Genomic DNA, 20,994 nt, shown 5'->3' with positions numbered 1-20,994 from the left:
ATGAAACTCTTCCCACACACAGAGCATCTGAATGGCTTCTCACCTGTGTGAATTCGCTGATGTCTCCTGAGACTGGATGAATCACTGAATTCTCTTCCACACTTTAAGCAGCTGAATGGCCTCGTCCCAGCATGAATGCGTCGATGAGTTTCCAGTGCAGATGGGTACCTAAATCCCTTCCCACAGTCCCCACATTTCCACCGTTTCTCCATGGTGCGGGTGTCTCTGAAGGCTAGACAATCAGTTGAAGGCTCACACAGGACAGTTTCTCCCTGCTGTGAATGGTGCAATGTGTTTTCAGGCTGTGTAACCGATTAAAGCTCCTTCCCCAGTCAGTGCACTTGGACAGCCTCACTCAGGTGTGTTTGTGTGTCTCGATGCTTTCCCACTCACACTGATGGTTAAAGCATTCTGAAGTAAACAGAACAAACAATCATTTGTCCGCCTAGATTTAAAGACCGATAATATTCAGCACCCGATGAATTGAGTGACAGTCAGATTTTGATGTGAATTTGGGTTTGAGATTTCTGTCTGTAAATCCTCATCTTCGGATACCCTGTAAAAGGAGATTACAAAAAGTTACCACTGTCAGTACAGGATACAAACTCAGAACAGACAATTTGAGTTTCCATGGAACGTATTTTCTTCTCTCAGGCCCCAAAAATCTCCTCCCCACACACACTCCCTCCATTCTTACTCTGCTGTATCTAATATTCATCCTCCCAATTCTCCTGAAGGTGCTGATTCAGGCTGATCCATGCTCACTGTTTCCTGTCCTGGACACCGAGACATGAAAATCTTCATGGAGGCTGCCAGACAGATGTGTGTGTTTAATATATAGCAAAACAGAAAACCTCAGCAAGTCTGACAGAAAAGGGAACTAACATTTCAAGTCTCAATGACTCTTTGTCAAAGTTAGAGAGAACTGGAAATGGGGTCAGATTTATACTGTTGTTGGGGGGTGGTGAGCGTGGAGCGGTGGGGCTGAATAGGGAGCCAGTTATAGGTGGAGACAGATGAACCTCAACATCCACAGATGTGCAGGTTAGGTGGATTGCCCGTGATAAATTGCTCCTTAGTGTCCAACAAAGGTTAGCTGGGGTTATGGGGATATGATGGGATGCTCTTTCGGAGGATTGGTGCAGACACGATGGGCTGAATGGCCTCCGTCTGCACTGTAGGAGCACATCTCTGTCCTCATAGAATCAGAGAGTTTACAGCAGAGAAAGAGGCCCTTCGGCCCATCATTTCTGCACCAGCCATCAAGCACCTCTCTATTCCAATCCCACTTTCCAGCTCTTGGTCCGTAGCCTTGTATGCTGTGGCCAATCAAGTGCTCATCTCAATGCTTCTTAACTGTTGTGAGGGTCCCCGCGTCTCGCACACCTTCAGAGAGCGAGTTTCAGATTCCCACCACCCTCTGGTGAAAATGTTTTCCCTCAAAACCCTCTAAATCCTCTGGCCCTTACCGTACATTTACACCCCCTGGTTATTGACCTGTAAGGGGAAAGGATTCTTCTTATCGACTCTGGCTAAAATGGCCTTCTCTAGTCCTTCATAAATTTGTACACCTCAATCACACCTCCCCTCAGCCTCTTCTGGTCTCAGGAAAGTAACTCCTAACCAGCCTCTCTTTTTTTCTCCCAGGTAACATCCTGGAGAGTCTCCTCTGAACCCTTTCTAGTGCAATCACATCGTTCCTCGAGTGTGGCGATCATAACTGCACACAGTACTCTAAATGAGGCCTAACGAGTGTTTCATACAGCTCCATCATAACCTCCCTGCTCTTATATTCTATACCTCAGCTAATAGAGCAAGTATCCCATATCCCTTTTTAACCACCTGATCAACCTGTCCTGTGGTCTTCTGGGGGATTTTCACAGTAACTTCATTGCTGTGTTAATGTAAGCCTACTTGTGACACTAAAAAATATTATTTTATTATATTTCCTTGTCTTGTTAGTCCTCCCAAAATGCATGACCACACGCTTTTCAAGTTAAATTCCGTTTGCCACTGTTCTGTCCATCTAACCAGCTCTTCTATGTGGTCCTGTAATCTAAGGCTTTCCACCTCACTACTTATCACACAACTAATTTTTGTGTCAGAGAACAAAGAAAAGTACAGCACAGGAACAGGCCCTTTGGCCCTCCAAGCCTGTGCCGATCATGATCCCCCAACTAAGAACTTCAGACTGTCATCTGCAAACTTACTTGATCTTACCTCCTCCATTCACATCCAAATCATTAATGTACACTACAAACAGCAAAGGCCCAGCACTGATCCCTGTGGAACACCACTGGACACGGGCTTCCAGTCACAAAAATAACCTTCAACCATCACCCTCTGCCACTCAGTCAATTCTGGGTCCAAATTGCCAACTGCTCTGGGTCCCATCTTGACCAATCTCCCGTGAGAGACTTGTCAAAAACCTCATTGAAATCCACGAAGACTACATCAACTGCACTACCCTCATCTATACACCTAGTCACCTCCTCAAAGAATTCAGGTCAAAGTTGTAAGACATGGGCCGGAACTCTCCCCCACCCGGCGGGGCGGGGGAATCCGGTGTAATGGAGTGGCGGGAACCAATCCGGCATCGCGCCATTCTCCGCACCTTTAGGGGCCAAGCCCTCACCTTGAGGGGCTAGGCCTGCGCCGGAGAGATTTCCACCACGCCGGCTGGCAGGAAAAGCCTTTGGCACCACGCCAGCCGGCGCCGAAAGGACTTCGCCGGGCAACGCATGCGCAGGAGCATCAGCGGATGCTCACGGCATCCCCGCGCATGCGCAGTGGAGGAGGTCTCTTCCGCCTCCGCCATAGTGGAGACCATGGCGAAGGTGGAAGAAAAAGAGTGCCCCCACGGCACAGGCCCGCCCGCCGATCGGTGGACCCCGATCACGGGCCAGGCCACCGTGGGGGCACCCCCGAGGCCAGCTCTGCTGGCCAGAGAAGATTTGAAAATTATTGTCTGAGCCTCTGCAATCTCACAGCAGCCTGGGAAATATCTCAACTGGGCCTGAGGATTTAAACAAGTGACCAATTGAAGGTCAGAATGAGAAAAGAAATGGAAAGGGGAGAAAAGAAAGTGTTTTACTCACAGATGATGGAAACATGCGGAAGTTTCAGTCTGTGTGAAGCTCAATCTTCACTCAGAGACAGAGGAGCTGTTGGACAGACAGTGGAGGAAGCTCCATGCAGCGCTCCCAATGGGACAGTGTGTACTGAGAACACCCCTCTGAGTCATAATGACGTTACAATGGAGCCCTGCCCGAATCAGCCAATAGAAATCACACTACTCAGCGGTGACGTCTCGGGGTTCCAATGCTCAGGCTGGGCGCGCGGACACTGGAGCTTCGCCCCCACCCGTCGTTCCACCTCCTCGAGACAAGGTTTCCAGGCAACTGGCTGACGGCTCCGGCCAAAGCGAGATGCCGCTCGGTGATCTGCCCCGGCACTGCGCATGTCCAAGGGAGAGGGGAAAGTGCGCGTGTGCAGTGGACAACCCACCCTTGACCTTCCTGCTGAGGTTTTGACCAATGGGAAACCGAGAGGGTCAACCAATCAGAGCGCGGGATTTGTGTGAATGGTACTGAGCTTCGCACAGACTGAAACTTCCTCCTGTCTCCAACATAGAATTTGCAGTGCAGAAGGAGGCCATTCGGCCCATTGAGTCTGTACTGGAAAGCGCACCCTACCCAAGGTCCACACCGCCATCCTATCCCCATAACGCAGTAACCCCACCCGACACTAAGGGCAATTTAGCATGGCCAATCCACCTAACCTGCACATCTTTGGACTGTGGGAGGAAACCGGAGCACCCGGAGGAAACCCACGCACACATGGGGAGAATGTGCAGACTCTGCACAGACAGTGACCCAGGCCGTGAATCGAACCTGGGACCCTGGAGCTGTGAAGCATTGTGCTACCCACAATGCTACCATGCTGCCCACATCTGTGAGTAAAACACTTTCTTTTCTCCCCCTTTCCATTTCTTTTCTCATTCAATTGGTCCCTTGCAGCAACTGAAGGGAAAGGAAGTGATTCCAGGAAGAGTGCAGACTCCGGAAAGGTTGGCCCAACGCTTTCTCTCTCTTTTTATATAAAACATTTTATTGAGGTATTTGTGATTTTGTAACAATAACATAAGAAACAGTGTACATACAAATATAAACATAGTGCAAAGACCGTCTTCCTCCCTCACAGGTCCCACCTTTCTTACACACTAATCTGAGCTAAACCGGCTCCCCCCCCACCCCCTTCTCTGCTGATGGTTAATTTTCTCTAACAAAGTCGACGAACGCCTGCCACCTCCGGACGTACCCTGACATTGACCCTCTCAGGGCGAATGTGATTTTCTCCAGACAGAGAAAGCTAGCCATGTCAGTGAGCCAGGTCTCTGACTTCGGGGGCTTTGAGTCCCTCTAAGCTGATAGTATCTGTCTCCGGGCTACCAGGGAGGCAAAGGCCAGAATGTCTCCCTCTTTCTCCTCCAGGACTCCCGGATCCTCCGACACTCCGAAAATCGCAAACCTCTGGACTCGGTGCCACCCTTGTTTTTAACACCTTGGACATGACATCCGCAAACCCCTGCCAGAATCCCCTGAGCTTCGGGCATGTCCAGAACATATGGACATGGTTATCTGGTCCTCCCGCACACCTTCTGCACCAATCTTCTATCCCAAAGAACCTGCTCATCCGGGCCACTGTTATGTGTGCCCAGTGAACGACCTTAAATTGTATCAGGCTGAGCCTGGTGCATGATGTGGAAGCATTGACTCTACTCAATGCATCCGCCCAGAGACCATCCTCTATCTCTCCTCCTAACTCCTCTTCCCATTTGTGTTTCAGCTCTTCGGTCTGCGTTTCCTCTGACCCCATTAGTTCCTGGTAAATGTCCGAAACCCTCCCCTCTCCCACCCATACTCTGGAAACTACCCTGTCCTGTATCCCCCTTGGTGGTAGGAGTGGGAAGGTTGAAACCTGCCTGTGTAGGAGGTCCCGCACCTGCAGGTACCTGAACTCATTCCCTCCCGTCAATTCAAATTTCTCCTCCAACTCCCTCAGGCTGGGTAAACTCCCCTCTATGAACAGATTTCCCATCCTCTCAATCCCTGCTCTTTGCCATCTCCGAAACCCTCCATCCAGCCTCCCCGGGGCAAACCGATGATTATTGCAGATTGGAGACCAAACGGATGCTCCCTCTTGGAGGAAACCCACATGTTTCCTCCATTGCCCCTAGACTCTCAGGGCCACCATCACCACGGGGCCGCCATCACCACGGGGCTGGTGGAGTACCATGCCAGCAGGAACGGCAGAAGCGCCGTTACCAATGCCCCCAAACTCGTGCCCTTACATGATGCTGCCTCTACCCGCTCCCACACCGACTAAAATAGCCCAATGTCAACCTGTTTGTCTGTACACTCACCACAGGCGCCTGATACAGCAGCCTAACCCAGTCGATGAAGCCCCGTTCAAACCCAAATCGCCACAGCACCTCCCACAGATAGGTCCATTCCACCCGATCAAATGCCTTCTCTGCGTCCATTGCGACCACTACCTTTACGTTTCTTCCCTCTGGGGGCATCATGATCACATTCAACAGTCTTCTAAGGTTGGCTGCCAACTGCCTGTCCTTAACAAATCCCGTCTGGTCCACCCCAATCACATCCGGAATGCAGTCTTTGATCCTCGAGGACAAAAGTTTGGCTAACAGTTTGAAGTCAACATTTAACAAGGAGATTGGTCTGTAGGACCCGCACAGCTCCGGGTCCTTCTCCCGCTTCAAGATCAGTGAGATCGTAGCCTGTGACATTGTCGGGGGAAGCCCCCCTCTCTCCCTTGCCTCATTAAATGTCCTCATCGGCAGCGACCCCAGCATCCCAGAGAACGTTTTATAAAACTCCACCGGGTACCCGTCCGGTCCTGGGGCTTTACCCGACTGCATGGCCTTCAGCCCTTCTGATATTTCTTCAATCCCGATCTGGGCCCTTCTACCAGCCCCCCCGTCCACCTTCGGGAGCCTCAGCCCCCCTAAGAATTGCCTTATCCGTTCCGGCCTGGCTGGGGGTTCCGACTCAGATAGCGTGTTATAAAACTCCTTAAATACCTTATTAACCCCTGCTGACCAACTTCTGGTCTCTGTTCTTCATTTTCCCAATCTCCCTGGCTGCCCCCCTCTTTCTGAGCTGCTGCACAAGCTTTCTGCTGGCCTTCTCTCCATATTCATATATCGCCCCCTCACCTTCCTCAGCTGCTCCACCGCCTTCCCTGTAGTTAGCAAGCCAAACTCCGCCTGTAGCCTCCGTCATTCCCTTAAAAGCCCTGCCTCTGGGGTCTCTGCATAATCTCCTGTCGACCTAAAGTATTTCCCCTATCAGTCGATCCGTCTCTGCTCTATCTACCTTCTCCCTGTGGGCTCATATCGAAATCAGCTCCCCTCTGACCACCGCCTTCAGTGCCTCCCAGACCATTGCTGCCGAGACTTCCCCCGTGTCATTAACTTCCAGATAGTTCTGGATGCATGTCCTCACCCGTCCGCACACCTCCTCATCCGCTAACAGTCCGACATCCAATCTCCAATGCGGACGCTGGCCACACTCCTTGCTCACCTGTAAGTCCAGCCAGTGCAGGGCATGATCCGAGACCGTGATCACTGAGTACTCAGTGTCCATTATCCCCCTTAGTAAAACCCGGTTCAAGGTGAAAAAGTCGATCCGGGAGAAAACTTTATGTACGTGTGTGTAGAAAGAGAACTCCTTCACTCTCGGCCGCCCAAACCTCCATGGGTCCATAAGACATAGGAGCGGAAGCAAGGCCATTCAGCCCATCGAGTCCACTTCACCATTCAATCATGGCTGATTTCAACTCCATTTACCCGCTCTCTCTCCATAGCCCTTAATTCCTCGAGAAATCAAGAATTTATCAACTTCTGTGTTAAAGACACTCAACGTTCCAGCCTCCACCGCCCTCTGTGGCAATGAATTCCACAGACCCACCACTCTCTGGCTGAAGAAATTCCTCCTCATCTCTGTTCTAAAGTGACTCCCTTTTATTCTAAGGCTGTGCCCCCGGGTCCTAGTCTCCCCTGCTATTGGAAACAACTTCCCTACGTCCACCCTATCTAAGCCATTCATTATCTTGTAAGTTTCTATTAGATCTCCCCTCAACCTCCTAAACTCCAATTAATATAATCCCAGGATCCTCAGACGTTCATCGCATGTTAGGCCTACCATTCTTGGGATCATCCGTGTGAATCTCCGCTGGGCCCGCTCCAGTGCCAGTATGTCCTTCCTGAGGTGTGGGGCCCAAAATTGCTCACAGTATTCTAAATGGGGCCTAACTAGTGCTTTATAAAGCGTCAGAAGTACATCCCTGCTTTTATATTCCAAGCCTCTTGAGATAAATGACAACATTGCATTTGCTTTCTTAATTGCGGACTCAACCTGCAAGTTTACCTTTAGAGAATCCTGGGACTAGCACTCCCAAGTCCCTTTGCACTTCAGCATTATGAATTTTGTCACCGTTTAGAAAATAGTCCATGCCTTTACTCTTTTTTCCAAAGTGCAAGACCTCGCACTTGCCCACGTTGAATTTCATCAGCCATTTCTTGGATCACTCTCCTAAACTGTCTAAATCTTTCTGCAGCCTCCCCACCTCCTCAATACTACCTGCCCCGCCACCTATATTTGTATCACTCTCCCCATCTGCTCCATAAACCCCTCTAGCTCCTTTGCCATTGCTGGCACCCTGCCGTCCTTGAGCTCGATCGGTCTAGCCTTGGGTCAATGACTGTGTTGAAGTCCGTCCCCCCATGACCAGTCCATGAGGCCAGGTCCGGGATCTTCCCAACATCCTCCTTATAAACTCCACATCATCTTAGTTTGGCGCGTAGACATTCACGAGTACCCAGGAGTGGCAGTCCTTCCAGCTTCCCATTAACCATGATGTACTGACCTCCCATATCCGCAACTATTCTTCCCACCTCGAATGACACTCGCTTATTAATTAGAATCACGACCACTCTAGTCTTAGAGTCCAGCCCCGAATGCAATACCTGCGTGACTCACCCTTCCTTAGTCTAGTCTGATTGATTACCCTAAGATGCGTCTCCTGTAACATTGCCACATCCGCCTTCAATCCCCTCGCGCGATCACGTGTGCCCTCTTAACTGGCCCATTAAGCCCTCTAATGTTCCACGTGATCAGACTGGTGGAGGTGCTTCCCTTCCCGCCCCCCCCCCTCCCCCCCCCACCCCCACCGCACCGATCAACCATTACCTTTCTTAGGCCAGTGTCCAGCTTGCACCCCACGCACCCGCAGGCCCACCCCCAGGCAGCTTCCGTCCGCGACCTCCCTTTTGTCCCCCAGCAACAGTCCCTCCCCCATCAGCAGAGCAATTCCCCCCTCCCCCCAGTAACAGCACAGTAAAAACAGCCCCCTTCAACAAGCATAACATCTGCTCACCCATATCCCACTGCGCTTCCGTGAGCCAGCCAGCCCAGCTAGCTTGGCAGCACCAGCCCATGGCACCAAACATTTTCCCACCTATTGTTTCCCCCCTACCCCGCTCGGATACACATATGCAAGAGAAAAAACATTCCCAGCCCAATTAACCGAAAGAAACAAAAAGACAAGAAAGGCCCCACATTGAAAATTCACACCTCCATCCCCCACCAGTACAAATGCAAACTTTAACTTACAAAAATACGCGGCAGCTCCAGGATCGATACAGAAGGCATTACAAATCTAGTGCAAAAACAAAAGTATTTTTAACGTGAACACTGCAGCAGTTCAAACACCTCAGTTCCCTTCCAGCCCTTTGCCGATGACATTCATGTCCTGTAGAATTGAGCAGTTCTGCAAGATCTTGATGTGACGTTTGTTGAGATTTGTGTCTGCAAATCATCTGCTTCCTCTATCCTGCAAAAGGAGTTTACAAATGTTATCACTGACAGTACAGGATAGAAATTCAGAACAAACAATTCAATTTCCTATAGAACTCTTTTCTTCTTTCGTTCCCCAAAAGTTGACCATCTCCATCCCAAAAACCCATCCCGCCCCATTCAGTTCTCACTCTGCTGTACCTAGTATACACCCTCCCAATTCTCCTCAATGTGCTAATTCATACTGATCAACAAATCCATGCCTACTGAAAATTTTATCCAATGTACAATACTGAATTACGTGACACATGAGTGAGGAGAGGAAGAACCTACTTTGGGCAGAACATAATCATGTCCTGGAACTTATTGCCTAAGGTTGACAAAGTGAAGATGATCAATGTGTTTCAAGTGAAATTCGATAGGTGATTGAAGGAGAAATACTGCAGGGGAATGGGGGATATAGAGGCTGGTTTAGCACAGGGCTAAATCGCTGGCTTTGAAAGCAGACCAAGGCAGGCCAGCAGCATGGTTCAATTCCCGTACCATCCTCCCCGAACAGGCGCCGGAATGTGGCGACTAGGGGCTTTTCACAGTAACTTCATTTGAGGCCTACTTGTGACAATAAGCGATTTTCATTTCATTTTTCATATAGAGGGTGAATGGGACTGACTGGGTTGCTCTGCATTGGTACAGACTCGAGTTACCAAAGGGACTCCTTCTCTGTCTAAATGCCTCTATGCTTGGAAATAAATGGAAAGGTAGAATGAGAAAAGAAATGGAAAGAAGGAGAAAAGAATGGCTAGCACAGTGGTTGGCACTGCTGCCTCACAACGCCACTGTCCCAGGTTCAATTCCAGCCTTGGGTGACACAGTCCAAAGATGTGTAGGTCAGGTCGATTGGCCATGCTAAATTGTCCCTTAATGTCCAAAGGCTAGGAGGAGTTACGGGGATTGGGCGGGGTTTTGGGCCGAGGAAGGGTGGCCTTAGCAGAGGGTCGGTGCGGACGTGATCGGCCGAATGGCCTCCGTCTGCACAAAGGGATTCTATGATTAAAAATACAGCACTTTACTAAAGAAGAAAATAATGCTACGAGGAGAACCATGAATAAAAAGTACATTATAACACACATCAATGCCCCATGGTAGCAAAATGTCCATTTAAATATCAGCCATCTCCTGGGGAAACATTGATTTCCTCCCAGATGTTTCACAGAGGAGGAAGTTTCAACCTCCAGCTCATTGAAACGTCACAATGGAGCACTACCTCAATCAGCCAGTAGGAATCACTCTGTTCCTCGGTGACGTCTCCGGGTTCCAGTGCGCAGGCCCGGCGCGCGGTCACGCGAGCCCCACCCCACCCCTCCTCGGACATCCACGAGACAAGGCTTCCAGGCAACCAGCTGACGGCCAGAGCGAGAAGCCGCTCAGTGTTCTCCCCGGCCCTGCCCATGTCTAAGGGAGAGGCGTTGCGCATGCGCGGGGAACACCCAACCCTGACCTTTCTGCTGAGGTATTGACCAAAGAGAGGAGTACCGGAAGGATTCTGACCCAGCAGCCAATCAGAACGTGGGTTCTGTGCAATTGAAGGTTGAAGTTCACGCAGACGGAAACGTCCTCCTGTCTACAACATCTGTGAGTAAAACACTTTCTTTTCTCCCCCTTTCCATTTATTTTCTCATTCTGACCTTCAATTGGTCACTTGCAGCAACTGAAGGGAAAGGAAGTGAATCCAGGGAGGGTGCAGACTCTGGAAAGGTTGGCCCAGGTCTCTCTCTCTATCTTAAAGACATTGACATCCTTTGCTCCCTCAGCTTGACACATTTATTTGTCTGGCTAAAAGGATGGTCTCTTTCCTAATGTTCACAATTAAAGGGCTGGTTTTCCCAGGAGATGGCTGACATTTAATATGGACAGAGAGATATCTGATGCTGTTATGTGGTACACATTCATAGAATCCCTAAAGTGCAGAAGGAGGACATCCAGTCCATCGAGTTTGCACCGTCCCTCCCAAAGAGCACCCTACCCAGGCCCAGTCCCCCACCCACTCCCCATAACCTCATACAACCATTGGACACTAAGGGGCAATTTAGCATGGCCGATCCACCTAACCTGCACATCTTTGGATATATGAGATATATTATTTATGGTTATGGATAATGTACATTCATTAGTATTTCTAGTCTTATAATATAGTATTGTAACTGTTAATTATTTCCAGTCATAGGTTCATTACAGTACAGAAAGCCCCCATTCAACAGCTCAAATTGGTTTGTTATGTAACCCTGCAAGTGCATTTCCTTGCAGTGCACATGCAATCATATTTTGAAATTATTGATCATATCTAAATGTTTACCCTCATAGGCAGCAAGTTCAAAGTCAAATAAATCGCTGCCTAAGTAGATATCTTTCTCACAAATCCCTGTACCTTCACCAACTGAAACAGGACTCGGTGACCATGAATCTGTCAATCAGTTTGAATCAGCACCTTCAAGAGAATTGGGAGGATGAATATTAGATTCAGCAAAGTGAGAATGGAGGGATTATGTTGGCCGGAGATTTACAGCTTTTGGGGAATGAGAGGAAAGACTTCCATAGAAACTGGAATTGTCTGTTTTGAATTTCTATCCTTTACTGCCGGTGCTAACTTTTGTAAACTCCTTTTACAGTATACCAGAAGTTGGATATCCTATAGACACAATTCTCCAAACAAATGTCATGTGAGTATTTGACAGAGTCACTTGATTCATCAGGCCCTGAATATCTTCAACCTTTGAATCTAGAAGGAGAAATATTTGTTTGTTCTGTCTGCTTTAAACAATTTCAAACATCAGTGCACTGACTGTGGAAAGAGCTTACGCCATTTAAACAAGCTGAAATATTATCACACCATTCAGTGAGGAGAGACCATACCCATGTTCTCTGTGTGGACAAGGCTTCAACTGAATGTTCAGCTTGAAAAATCGCAAGGATACCTGCACCATGGAGAAACCGTGGAAATGTGGTGATTGTGGGAAGGGATTTCGTGCCCCTTCTGATCTGGAGATTCATCGACGCAGCCACACTGGGGAGAGGCCGTTCACCTGCTCTGTGTGTGCGAAGGGGTTCAGTAGGTCATCCATCTTGCAGACGCACCAGCGAGTTCACAGCGGAGAGAGGCGGTTTACCTGCCCTGACTGTGGGAAAGGATTCACTCATTCATGGAACCTGCAGACACACCAGCGAGTTCACACTGGAGAGAGACCATTCACCTGTTCTGAGTGTGGGAAGGGGTTCAGTCGGTTGTCCAGCCTTCAGATACACCGGCGAGTTCACACCGGGGAGAGGCTGTTCTCCTGTTCTGCATGTGGGAAGGGATTCACTGATCCATCCAACCTGTGGAAGCACCAGCGAGTTCACACAGGGGAGAAGCCTTTCACCTGCTCCAAGTGTGGGAAGGGATTCTGTGATTCATCACATCTGCTGGCACACCAGCGAGTTCACACTGGCGAGAGGCCATTCATTTGCTCTCAGTGTGGGAAGGGATTCACTCAGTTCTCAAACCTACTCACACATCGGCGACTTCACACCGGGGAGAGGCCATTCACCTGCCCGGAGTGTGAGAAGGGATTCACTCAGTTAATATGCCTGCAGAAACACCAACGAGTTCACAAGTGATTAGAGGTGTTCGATTATGCTGTTAATCACATCCATGACTGAACCATGTTCATTCTGTCAGTTAATGAATAGGGAGAGTCAGAGGGCTTCTTGCAGTTGGACTGACCAGTCTCACAACTTTGCTTCAAATGGTTTGATGTACTTTGCGACTTACAGCAAAAATATAGCTACATGTTTCACATGGATCACCGAATCAAGGGATATTTTGAAGACAGAATATACTGACTGTGCTTTTATGTTTGGAACCTCCCAATTGTGCCACATTGGCATGGAAATGGTCTGTGGGGATTCGGAAGGTTCTTTTGTTTAATTTATCTGGGTGTTTCTCACAGAAGATTATTGCTGATTTGGTCCTGTGTAATTTACAGTTCATTTGCAGTTTGTGCAAGAGAAGAGGAGGCTGGATGATTTTCCTAGCTTGGAGCTCGAAACCTTCGGTGGTCCCCACGCTGAAAGACAGTGAGCCGAAGGCGGTCAGCTTGAACAGTGAGCTTGGAAAGAGGTGTGAAGCAGCTGCAGGATCTGACAGGGGAGGCAGTCAGTCTGTGCAAGAAGGCAGTGGAACATATAAAATAGAGGGGAGGCAGTGGCATATTGGTATTGTCACTGGGCTAGTAATCCAGAGACCCAGATAATGCCCTGGGGATTCGGGTTCAAATCCACAGCAGATGAGCACATTTGATTGCAATAAAAAAAAGTGTGGAATTAAAAGTTGAATGATGACCATGAAATCATTGTCAGTTGTTGTAAAACCCCCCACCTGGTTTACTAATGTCCTTCAGGGAAGGAAATCTGCTGTCCTTAACCGGTCTGGCCTACATGTGACTCCAGACCCAAGCAACGTGATTGACTCTTTTTTTTTCTAAATTAATGTAGAGTGCCCAATTCATATTTCTTTTCCAATTAAGGGCCAATTTAGCGTGGCCAATCCACCTAGCTTGCACATCTTTTGGCTGTGGGGGCGAAACCCACGCAAACACGGGGAGAATGTGCAAACTCCACACGGACAGTGACCCAGAGCCGCGATCGAACCTGGCACCTCGGCGCCATGATGCCGCAGTGCTAACCCACTGCGCCACCGTGCTGCCCTACGTGATTGACTCTTAAAATGTCCTCTGAAATGACCTAGCAAGCCACTCAGTTCAAGAGTAATTAGGGATGGGCAATAAATGCTGGCTCAGCCAGTGATGCCCAATCCTATGATCGAATAAAAATAAACATACAAACTAGGAGTTTGGCCACGAGAGTCTGTTCCACCATTCATCTGATCTGATTTTAACGTCAACTCCAAATTCCTGCTGCCCCTGTTCATCCTCTTGCTGGTCAAGAATTTATCCAGCTCTGCTTTCAAAATATTCAAAGACTCTGCTTCCACTGCCCTTTGAGGAAAAGAGTTCCAAAGACTCACAACCCTCTGAGAGAGAAAAAGGTTCTCCTCATCTCTGTCTTAAATGATCGATAACTTATTTTTAAACAGTCCACATCCACCGATGAAAACCCCTCAGGATCTTAAATATTTGATCAACTCACCTCTTACTTTTCTAGATTCCAGTGGATACAATCGGAACCTGTCCAACCTTTCCTCATGAGACAAGCCGCCCATTCTTCTGAATTGCTTGTAGACCATTTCCATCTTTCCTTAAATAAGGAGACCGATACTGTCCACAGTGCTCCAGGTGTGGTCTCACCAGTGCCCTGTATAACTGAAGCACAACCTCCCTACTCTTGTAATCCAGTCTCCTTGCAATAAACAATATTCTGTTAGCTTTCCTAATTACTTGGAATCCTCACAGCGAGAAAATGTATTTAAAATGTATTTATTTATTTAAGGGGAAGTTATGGTGTTTTATTGTTCAATATACAATTGAAAATATTTTAATGCATCAGGTGATCTTCAAGCTGGTGCCATTGAAATTAAAATGAAAAATGAAATGAAAATCGCTTATTGTCACAAGTAGGCTTCAAATGAAGTTGTTGTGAAAAGCCCCTAGTCGCCACATTCCGGCGCCTGTTTGCGGAGGCTGTTACGGGAATTGAACCGTGCTGCTGGCGTGCTGTGGTCTGCTTGCAAAGCCAGCGATTTAGCCCTGTGCTAAACAGCCCCAAATGGATGGAGGGAAAGGAAATTGTTTTTAAAAATAATTAAAATGTTGCATTGTGAAGCTATGGTATTATCAGGAAAACTCTTTTAAAGGTTACATTTTAAAACTTTGGACTGAATTTTGTGAGGAACCCACCTTTGATAGAAATTGAGTGTGGGACATTCTCCCTCCTGAAGCAAGATTAACCCGAGGCTGGGAAGGTAGCGTTCTTCATAAAGCGCGGGTCAATATACCCATCAACACGGGTCCAGTGGAGGACACCTGGACAGCAAAGAGAAGCTTTGTATATCCAAGTTAACAAAGAACTGCTGTTGCCGGGCGAAAGACTTTTCCTGGTTGGTTAACAAACTCCAGGCCTGAGAGAAGTATTCTGTGAACATTTTCATTATTTAAAACTCTCGGGACAGAGAGTGTGCACCTCGGCAGCCGGCTGCAAGAAGAAGTCTCTCTCTTCCTCCCACCTTTGTGTTACATTCGGTCTCGAGTGAGTTCATCTTTCATCCAAAATGTCTCATCAGAATAACTCCCCTTTTTTTTTTGAAAGTCTGTAAAAGTGTGATAAATAAAAGTCATCAACGCCTGTTTCACCATAAATAGAACTTCCAACTCTAACCTGACAGAATTTAGTCAGATCAGCAGCACCAAGATCCTTCCGAGTTTTATCCTTTTAAATGAATGTTCTCAGGCCCCAGCTTCTGCAGGTGAATGTGTTCTGTTATGTTTTTTGTTTGTGTGAGAGTGTCATGGGAATATACCTTTAAGAAATAGGTGTTGGATTGTATCATGGGAGTGAAACTTTAAGAAATGGGTGTTTACGAACTAGCTGCAGTGATGTCATTGTGTGGGTAGAGCTGGGTTGTGTCTGACTTTCACTTTCGTTTTGAGCTGGAAGCTGTTTGTGGCTTTGTGTCTTACCTTCGTTTTAGGCAGTTGAAAGCTGAATCAGACCAGGAAGGTTCATTTTGTCTCTCTCTCTCTCTATGTTAAAAGGTACCCAGATCACTTGATAATTTAAAAGTGATAACTGTCTTGTGTAAAGAATTTAGACCTACTGCTTTGTTAAAAGGGGTGTTTGGCTGATGGATGTTATTAGGAAAGTTTTTAAGGGTTACATATAGAGTACCGTGTCTGCGGGGGTATTTGTGTTGGTAGTTGATAAAATGTTTACTGTGTGTTTATAAAATGTGAACTGAATTCATAGAATAAACATTGTTTTGTTTAAAAATACTTAAAGTCTCTGTTGCATCACACCTGGAAAGTGGGCCCTTGTGCTCCTCATAACCAAAATCTAATAAAAGTTGTGGGTCAGGAATGTAGGAATCTGTCATTTATGGGATCTTAACTTGTCGAACTACGCCAAGTTTGGGGGAAGATTAGTTGATGAATCAAAGTCCTGGCGCAATACGACAAGTTGTAAGATTTGTAATATTTCTGGACTATGCCAAGTTGTTCGATTCCTTGTATTATTCGACTGTGTAAAGTTGAAGGAATTTATATCATTTCTGCTATTCGGTTATCAGTAGCACTTTGCGAATACTGGAACTCAGCAGAAATTTCAGTTAAAACTTCTCAGGTGCCAAAAATAATTGTTTTATTTGTAGTCACTTGATTACAATTTGAAAGTCATTTAAAAGGCAATTCGTAGACAATTCGAAGCTTTCAGAGAATTACAGACATTATCTTTTTTGCTTAGGCAGACAGCTCGAAAGTAACTTTTTAATCGGTCAAAGTCTGGCAATGAAACATGAAGAGAGAGAGAAAGCTAATCTTCAGCTAAACTGACTAAACTAACAGAAAGACAACACAACACAAAGACAGAAATTAAGGACAGACAACACAAAAGACAACACACCAAAGACAACACTAAAATGGCGGGCGGAAACTTTTCAGTTATACACTTTCATATCTGTCTTAAGTCATCTAATCACACCCCAATATAATCCTAATTGGTTTGGGTTAGACTCAAACACATTTGATTTGATGGCAAGCTGTCCATCTTCAATGTGCAACATTAGCTTTTCTGACCTAGCTGTTATCTGCATTCTGAACAATGGTGTCTTCATGTTGCTATGTATTCAGTCCTTGTCCTTGACAATTAGCACGAGCAGTGTCAAATTGTCTTGCAACTGTGCTGTTTTAATGTCATACTGACTTTGAAAATATGCATTTGCCAGAACAACGGACCTCAGTAACAGTGAATTATGCTGTATAAGTGGGTATTTAAAACTGGGGCTTAATATCTATGCTTAAACAGCTATCTTTTACCTATACTAGTTGTATTCGAAATACCTGGCTTCTACAGTCAGGTAAACTCCATGACATACTTTGGAGTTTTCTAAACCCAGGCCCATAAGCGTGTCTGGCAGTGTACGAGTATCTGTAATTTTAGAAAAAGGGGTTAATTGTTACACTTTGAAACTACAACTTGTATGTTCACCAGCTTTATAACTTGTTTTTAAAAAAGATTATTTTACAATAAATCACTTTTTCTGTGATTACTGAAAGAAGCCTGGGAGTAACATTATCAAATTGGCCAGTTTTGTGGGTGAGTTAGATGTTTAAATTATTGCTATGACCTGTGGAGAAGGGGGCTGGATTTAACTGTCGTAAAAACTCACCTGGTTCACGAATGTACTTCAGGAAAGGAAATCTGCCGTCCTTACCATGTGTGGCCTACATGTGACTCCAGACCCTCACAGCGAAGTGGTTGACTGCTAACTGCACCCCCCCCCCCCTTCCACTGAAATGGCCGAGTAAGTCACTCAGTTCAAGGTCAATTAGGGGTGGGCAACAAATGCTGGCCGAGCCAGTGACGCCCACATCCCAAGAGCGAATTTTAAAAAATTTGAGACATTGTGTTTAGCTTAGTAATGATGATATAGTTAATGGGAGGGGATGAAGCAGTCAGGTGCTGGGCTTTTCAGTTTATTAATTCAGTTTTAGATCAGGATGTGCTCGCAGTACAGTTCAATTAAATACCTAACTGGGGATAGGCATGAGAAGTCTTAGGCTGGCAGTTTAAACAGCTGGAGGGCTTCTTGAAACAATATGTAGACAGTCCAACTAGGGAAGGGGCGGTACTGGACCTGGTATTGGGGAATGAGCCCGGCCAGGTGGTAGACGTTTCAGTAGGGGAGCATTTCGGGAACAGTGACCACAATTCAGTAAGTTTAAGTGCTGGTGGACAAGGATAAGAGTGGTCCTAGGATGAATGTGCTAAATTGGGGGAGGGCTAATTGTAACAATGTTAGGCGGGAACTGAAGAACATAGATTGGGGGCGGATGTTGAGGGTAAATCAACATCTGACATGTGGGAGGCTTTCAAGTGTCAGTTGAAAGGAATTCAGGACCGGCATGTTCCTGTGAGGAAGAAGGATAAATACGGCAATTTTCGGGAACCTTGGATAACGAGAGATATTGTAGGCCTCGTCAAAAAGAAAAAGGAGGCATTTGTCAGGGCTAAAAGGCTGGGAACAGACGAAGCCTGTGTGGAATATAAGGAAAGTAGGAAGGAACTTAAGCAAGGAGTCAGGAGGGCTAGAAGGGGTCACGAAAAGTAATTGGCAAATAGGGTTAAGGAAAATCCCAAGGCTTTTTACACGTACATAAAAAGCAAGAGGGTAGCCAGGGAAAGGGTTGGCCCACTGAAGGATAGGCAAGGGAATCTATGTGTGGAGCCAGAGGAAATGGGCGCGGTACTAAATGAATACTTTGCATCAGTATTCACCCAAGAGAAGGAATTGGTAGATGTTGAGTCTGGAGAAGGGTGTGTAGATAGCCTGGGTCACATTGAGATCCAAAAAGATGAGGTGTTGGGCGTCTTAAAAAATATTAAGGTAGATAAGTCCCTAGGGCCTGATGGATCTACCCCAGAATACTGAAGGAGGCTGGAGAGGAAATTGCTGAGGCCTTGACAGAAATCTTTGGATCCTCACTGTCTTCAGGTGATGTCCCGGAGGACTGGAGAATAGCCAATGTTGTTCCTTTGTTTAGCAAGGGTAGCAAGGATAATCCAGGGAACTACAGGCCGGTGAGCCTTACTTCAGTGGTAGGAAAATTACTGGAGAGAATTCTTCGAGACAGGATCTACTCCCATTTGGAAGCAAATGGACGTATTAGTGAGAGGCAGCATGGTTTTGTGAAGGGGAGGTCGTGTCTCACTAACTTGATAAGAGTTTTTCGAGGAGGTCACAAAGATGATTGATACAGGTAGGGCAGTGGATGTTGTCTATATGGACTTCAGTAAGGCCTTTGACAAGGTCCCTCATGGTAGACTAGTACAAAAGGTGAAGTCACACGGGATCAGGGGTGAGCTGGCAAGGTGGATACAGAACTGGCTCGGTCATAGAAGGCAGAGAGTAGCAATGGAAGGATGCTTTTCTAATTGGAGGGCTGTGATCAGTGGTGTTCCGCAGGGATCAGTGCTGGGACCTTTGCTGTTTGTAGTATATATAAATGATTTGGAGGAAAATGTAACTGGTCTGATTAGTAAGTTTGCAGATGACACAAAGGTTGGTGGAATTGCGGATAGCGATGAGGACTGTCAGAGGATACAGCAGGATTTAGATTGTTTGGAGACTTGGGCAGAGAGATGGCAGATGGAGTTTAATCCGAACAAATGTGAGGTAATGCATTTTGGAAGGTCTAATGCAGGTAGGGAATAGACAGTGAATGGTAGAACCCTCAAGAGTATTGAAAGTCAGAGAGATCTACGAGTACAGGTCCACAGGTCACTGAACGGGGCAACACAGGTGGAGAAGGTAGTCAAGAAGGCATACGGCATGCTTGCCTTCATTGGCCGGGGCATTGAGTATAAGAATTGGCAAGTCATGTTGCAGCTGTATAGAACCTTAGTTAGGCCACACTTGGAGTATAGTATTCAACTCTGGTCGCCACACTATCAGAAGGATGTGGAGGCTTTAGAGAGGGTGCAGAAGAGATTTACCAGAATGTTTTCTGGTATGGAGGGCATTAGCTATGAGGAGCGGTTGAATAAACTTGGTTTGTTCTCACTGGAACGACGGAGGTTGAGGGGCGACCTGATAGAGGTCTACAAAATTATGAGGGGCATAGACAGAGTGGATAGTCAGAGGCTTTTCCCCAGGGTAGAGGGGTCAATTACTAGGGGGCATAGGTTTAAGGTGAGGGAGGCAAGGTTTAGAGTAGATGTACGAGGCAAGTTTTTTACGCAGAGGGTAGTGGGTGCCTGGAACTCGCTACCGGAGGAGGTGGTGGAAGCAGGGACGATAGTGACATTTAAGGGGCATCTTGACAAATACATGAATAGGATGGGAATAGAGGGATATGGACCCAGGAAGTGTAGAAGATTGTAGTTTAGTCGGGCAGCATGGTCTGCACGCGCTTGGAGGGCCGAAGGCCCTGTTCCTGTGCTGTACATTTCTTTGTTCTTTGTTCTAGTTTGAGACGGGCAAGAATCTGCAGCTGGTAGCTGAAGGATATCTCTTTCTCAAAGTGGGGTATCTATTAAGCAAGTATGCCTGGGTCTGCTAACTGTATTTAAAGGTGGATTTTGACCTGAGATGAGTTTGTTTGAGTGGAGATAAAGATAGCAGTTACGGGTATTGTTTAATTGTAATGTTCGTAGAATCCCTGCAGTGCAAAAGGAGGCCATTTGGCCCATCGAGTCTGCACCCACCCTATGAAAGAGCTCTCCACACCGCCCTATTCCAATAACCCTTTAACCTAACCTGCACATGGGACTTCCGGTGACGGCGGGCGGGAGGCAGCCGCACATTGGAGGGCTTCCACTCGGGAATAGAATTTTCGGGGTTTTAACGCCCAGTCCGAGGGGCAACGGAGGCTGAGAAAGTTGTAAGAAGGCACAGTGAGGAGAAATGTCCAAGTTTGGGAAAAAAATGGCCGTGAAAAAGGGGTTAATGAAAGTCCGCCGGTGAGAGGAAAAGTCAGCGCGGGAACTGTAAGGAAAGCGGAGGCTGGGGCACCAGGGGAGGCCGCATTGCTCACACAGAAGAAATGACCAAGGTGATGGCAGTGCAACTTTGAAAACAGTTCACAAAGCACATGGAGGCGATGAAGAAGGAGATGGGGGCAGTATTGAAAGTGCTGGTGGAGGAGGCGATTGCCCCAGTGAGGTGGGCAGTATCGAGCGCAGCGGCTGAGGTGCGGGAGCAAGGTGAGGCACTGAAGGAAGTGGAAGAGGCACTATTGCAACACAGTGATCAACTCACCTTTATGGGGAAGGAGCTGCGGAGGGTGATATAGACCAATAAGGGCCTGCGAGCCAAAATGGAACACATGGAAAACGGATCCAGGCAGCCGAATCTGAGGATCGTGGGTCTGCCTGAAGGGGTGGAAGGCCTGAGGCCAACGTAGTA

General features: G+C 47.2%; 2 protein-coding genes and 1 long non-coding RNA gene across 3 annotated transcripts in view; 1 reads left to right on the top strand and 2 right to left on the bottom strand.

The window, feature by feature from the left end:
* LOC140417959 (uncharacterized) overlaps nucleotides 1–20,994 on the bottom strand; it is a 97,997-nt gene that overhangs the window by 25,821 nt on the left and 51,182 nt on the right. The window lies entirely within an intron of this gene.
* Nucleotides 217–10,305, bottom strand: LOC140421983 (uncharacterized). Its single transcript, XR_011947197.1, has 3 exons — nucleotides 10,147–10,305; nucleotides 8,700–8,919; nucleotides 217–556 (listed from the first exon to the last, which is right to left on the bottom strand). It is a non-coding gene; the product is annotated as an uncharacterized lncRNA (long non-coding RNA).
* LOC140421956 (uncharacterized) lies at nucleotides 10,366–15,865 on the top strand. Its single transcript, XM_072506949.1, has 2 exons — nucleotides 10,366–10,514; nucleotides 11,549–15,865. Exon 2 carries the CDS (start codon nucleotides 11,826–11,828, stop codon nucleotides 12,534–12,536), a length of 711 nt encoding a protein of 236 aa, XP_072363050.1. The 5' UTR covers nucleotides 10,366–10,514; nucleotides 11,549–11,825; the 3' UTR covers nucleotides 12,537–15,865.

Source organism: Scyliorhinus torazame, chromosome 5 (genome assembly GCF_047496885.1).
Source record: "Scyliorhinus torazame isolate Kashiwa2021f chromosome 5, sScyTor2.1, whole genome shotgun sequence".
Lineage (NCBI taxonomy): Eukaryota > Metazoa > Chordata > Chondrichthyes > Carcharhiniformes > Scyliorhinidae > Scyliorhinus > Scyliorhinus torazame.
Note: the sequence above shows the minus strand (reverse complement) of the source record. Positions and strands in the feature narration are given on the sequence as shown.

What these genes read in the sequence shown, in the direction of transcription:
- LOC140421956 (XM_072506949.1), top strand. Translation starts at nt 11,826, where the DNA reads ATGTTCAGCTTGAAAAATCGCAAGGATACCTGCACCATGGAGAAACCG.